The 3703-nt window shown below is 41.2% G+C and overlaps 1 protein-coding gene across 1 annotated transcript; it reads right to left on the reverse strand.

Moving 5' to 3' along the window:
- Positions 1 to 465: 465 nt before the first annotated feature.
- On the reverse strand, positions 466 to 3467 carry KCNS2 (potassium voltage-gated channel modifier subfamily S member 2). The gene is made up of 2 exons (XM_075847678.1): positions 2837 to 3467; positions 466 to 2513 (listed from the first exon to the last, which is right to left on the reverse strand). Exon 2 carries the CDS (start codon positions 2480 to 2482, stop codon positions 1049 to 1051), a length of 1434 nt encoding a protein of 477 aa, XP_075703793.1. The 5' UTR covers positions 2483 to 2513; positions 2837 to 3467; the 3' UTR covers positions 466 to 1048.
- Between the last annotated feature and the right edge of the window lie 236 nt (positions 3468 to 3703).

Consider the following 3703-nt stretch of genomic DNA (forward strand, 5'->3'; position numbering starts at 1 on the left):
TTGTTTTTCACGCAGCGAGTGTCCGTTGCATGAAGCTCACTGTATGTCCTATATTGATATATTTTCATGCACCTAGTCGCCAATTGAAGTCTATTGGTTCGTGAAAACCACGGACAACACACGGACGACATCCTTGTGCTGTCCGTGTTTTACGCACCAAATACATTGAAAAGCAGAGAAATAAATGTAAAAAAAAAAATGAAGTGCTTGTATGGACGTAATAAACGCATGTCACACGCAAAGCACACCAAATACATATACACATAGACAAGAAATGTAGAAAAAACTTAACGTTTATTATGCGCGCAAACTGGACACGCTCGTTCGAATGTAGCCTTAGTCTACTCTCTTTAAATCTGGAAGTGTCAGTTTCATAAGAAGACCTGCTACAGTAAGCTTCATTATCTTCAAAGATCTAACTAAGTTCAGTTCAGTTACAACATAAAATTACAGCTACAAAATGACTAGTAAAAAACATACATTTTATTTGAATGACACATTTTGTTAAGAACTGATTGTATGAATGGTACATTTGGTTGAGCAATGAATATGCAGTATGTCTTATGTAAATCTGCAAATCACAGTGAGCTAAGGACCCTGCCCAACAATAACAGTACTGGATGTTAATTAAACCAATGCTCCCAATTAACAGTAGAAGGGACAGTGCATTCCCATACACAGGACTCACAGGACACATTTCACTTGATACACACAGTTAGGGTCAGTTGCTGACATTGCCACAGAGACATCTGGATACATTTACTATTGCTCATTAACAGTGATCGCACAGGCTGGACAATTGCATCGGTGAAGAGCACAATCTGTTACATATGACATGGGGAAGCCAGGCAGAAGGGCTGTGCCAATCAATTACACAAGACTGGCACATAGCTACAGTGTACAGTGATGGGATCCTGATAGTAGAACAGCTCCCACGCATGAAAATGTAGTATCCATGTTATTTTTAGTGGTGTTGCATTGACAACAGGTGGATGATGTGAATGAACATATAACTAGCAAACAGCCTTTTATTTGTTGAAGAGCTGGTCTAGTTTATTGAATCATTTAGGCTCTGCTCACTGGGGGTCTTCTTACTTAAATTTGTTATGCTTGCCATTAGGGATTTGACCCTCTGGGCATAGTAATCCCTCAAATTCACTGATGCAATGTCTTTCACCCCATCTCCAAAATCACAGCTCCTCATAGCATTCTCTAACTGCTTCTGCCGTCGGTAGAAATGTGAAAATTTATTAAAGATGAGAGTGATGGGAAGCACAACGACCAATATTCCAGCCAAGATGCAGGCAGAAGCAGTCAGTTTTCCGGCTATGGAGCCTGGGACCACATCCCCATACCCAACTGTGGTCATGCTAACAGTAGCCCACCACCAGCAGGCAGGAATGGTGGCCAACCCATCGTTCTCCTCTTTCTCTATAGTGTAAGCCACAACAGAGAAGATAGATATCCCTACAGAAAGATAGAGTAGTAACAATCCCACCTCCTTGTAGCTGTATTTTAGGGTTGCCCCCAGAGACCTCAGACCAGTTGAATGTCTGGCAAGTTTTAGAATACGGAAAATTCTCATGAGTCTCAGTACCTGGGCCACTCTGCCTAAGTTTGCTAGAGTTGGAGAACTCTCCACCACCAAGTTGACTATTAAGGTGATATAAAATGGAGCTATGGAAATAAAATCGATGATGTTCAGTGGATGCTTGAAGAACATAGTCAAATCTGGGGATACAGCAAAACGCACCACCAGCTCCAGAGTGAACCAAGCAATTCCAAAGTGTTCCACAATCTCAAAGCGAGGGTCCTCCTCACTGCTGCCGTTGGCATTAACAATCTGGAAGTCTGGCAAACTATTGAGGCACATAGTGACAATAGATCCAATAACTATCATAATGGAGAGTATGCTGAAAATCCTGCTCAGGATGGAATATCCTGGATTATCCAGAGCAAGCCAAAGTCTTCTCCTTAAGTTTCCAAATGGTTGTCTATCAAACTTGGAAGCATCATGATAAAATGCCAATATCTCGTCAAAAGAGGATGTGGTGCTTTCCTGTTCACTTTTATCATCCCATTGATCCTGCTCTGGTTCCACCTTCCGTCCATGATAGCTGTAACTACAACAAGAGTCTATGAAGAATTCATTAATTCCCCAGTATTCAATCTCTTGGCAAAAGGAAAACACACAGAGTTCCCCCATAACATGGAGCTTCCCAGTGTTGTAAAAATGTAACACATAAGGGAACAGCTCTGGGTTCCTATCAAAGTAAAATTCATTCTTGGTGTCATCATAATCGTCACACAGTTCTAGGATTGATTCCTTTGATTGACAGGATAGCAACTTGCACAATCTTGTCTCTGGGAATCTTAGAAGTGTGTCATAGCTTAACCTTTCTTTGTAGCCTCCAACATTTATACTAATCTCTGTATCTTCAAAATCACTTTCAGACAAATCCCTCAATTGCACGCCTGTCATATTGAGAATTGAAAACTCTACAGGAACAGACCTGGAATAGAAAATAGAAGCATAGACATAAGAATAACCACTACACAATGCTTCCAAATACAATTCTCTTTCCTGAAATCCCAAACAACACAATGACAACTACTACATGCAAGTTGTAGAACAAAAATGTATTACTTATTGGTTAAATGAGTGAATAATGTGAACACCCAATACATGTCACAGAGTGAACATAGCAATGCTTTAACCTGCACTTAGTATATGCAAATTACTTCAGTTCATTACATATTGCACCGTATATCCTTAACTCCTTTTGAGGGTCCCTTTAAAATGTTTGTGTTAAAATAATATAGTATGAGATCATACCTTTAATTATCTCAACTTTACAACCAACTGCATGGGTTGCAATAGAAGAATTTGCAGAAGCTTTGTCCATGTCTCCCATTCCATATACTCCCCTAGGAAGCTGTGGTTGTCCCCATTAGACTTTGTTGCTTGTGGATCTCTTCAGTATAGACCTTTAGAAGGTAATGTGACTCCTAAGACACCAGTCCAGTCTGCTCAAGTTGTGTTGTAGTGTCAGGACCTGTTGGTTGGTGCTGAATGGTGGTGCTGAACGGACAGCTCCCAGTGCTGATCCCATGCCTTTCACCTCATAGCTTCACTGGCTGCTCATAGATCCTGCCTCTAGTTCATGTGTCACTGTCTTCCCTCTTCTTGAGCTTGCTCACAATTCCCCAGATGAGCAGGTTTGTTTTTCTTGCAGCCCTTTAAACTCCGCCTGGTTGCCCAGGTGCTCCTAGTGAGTGATGCTGGAGAATGGATTTCCTCTGCATCATGAAATAAGGGAGGAGGTAAATGATGAGCTGCCTGTCTGGAAAGCAAAGTTCACCCTACACACGAGATATGGCGAGGAGCCTGGAAAGCTGAGTGCAGCCATGGGTATGAAATGAGATTAGTGGCCGCCTTGTGAATCCTCATGTTACACATAGAGCATGCATGATAAAGACTGCAGCGTGATGCTGGAGCTTCCTACAATGACATATCTCTGCTGTTACACATATCCTCTGCATTGCTTATCCTCAGTTATAGATTGCTGTTGTACCCTGGACTCTGCTTTATATACCAGGGCATGTTACATGACCCTCATAGTCTTGTCAACTATACAGGTAAATCAAATGCATCATAAATGAAGCAAACATTAATTCAAATAAGATAAAATTGTGTTCTTTA

The sequence above is a fragment of the Rhinoderma darwinii genome (genome assembly GCF_050947455.1).
Source record: "Rhinoderma darwinii isolate aRhiDar2 chromosome 5 unlocalized genomic scaffold, aRhiDar2.hap1 SUPER_5_unloc_58, whole genome shotgun sequence".
Taxonomy (NCBI): Eukaryota; Metazoa; Chordata; class Amphibia; order Anura; family Rhinodermatidae; genus Rhinoderma; species Rhinoderma darwinii.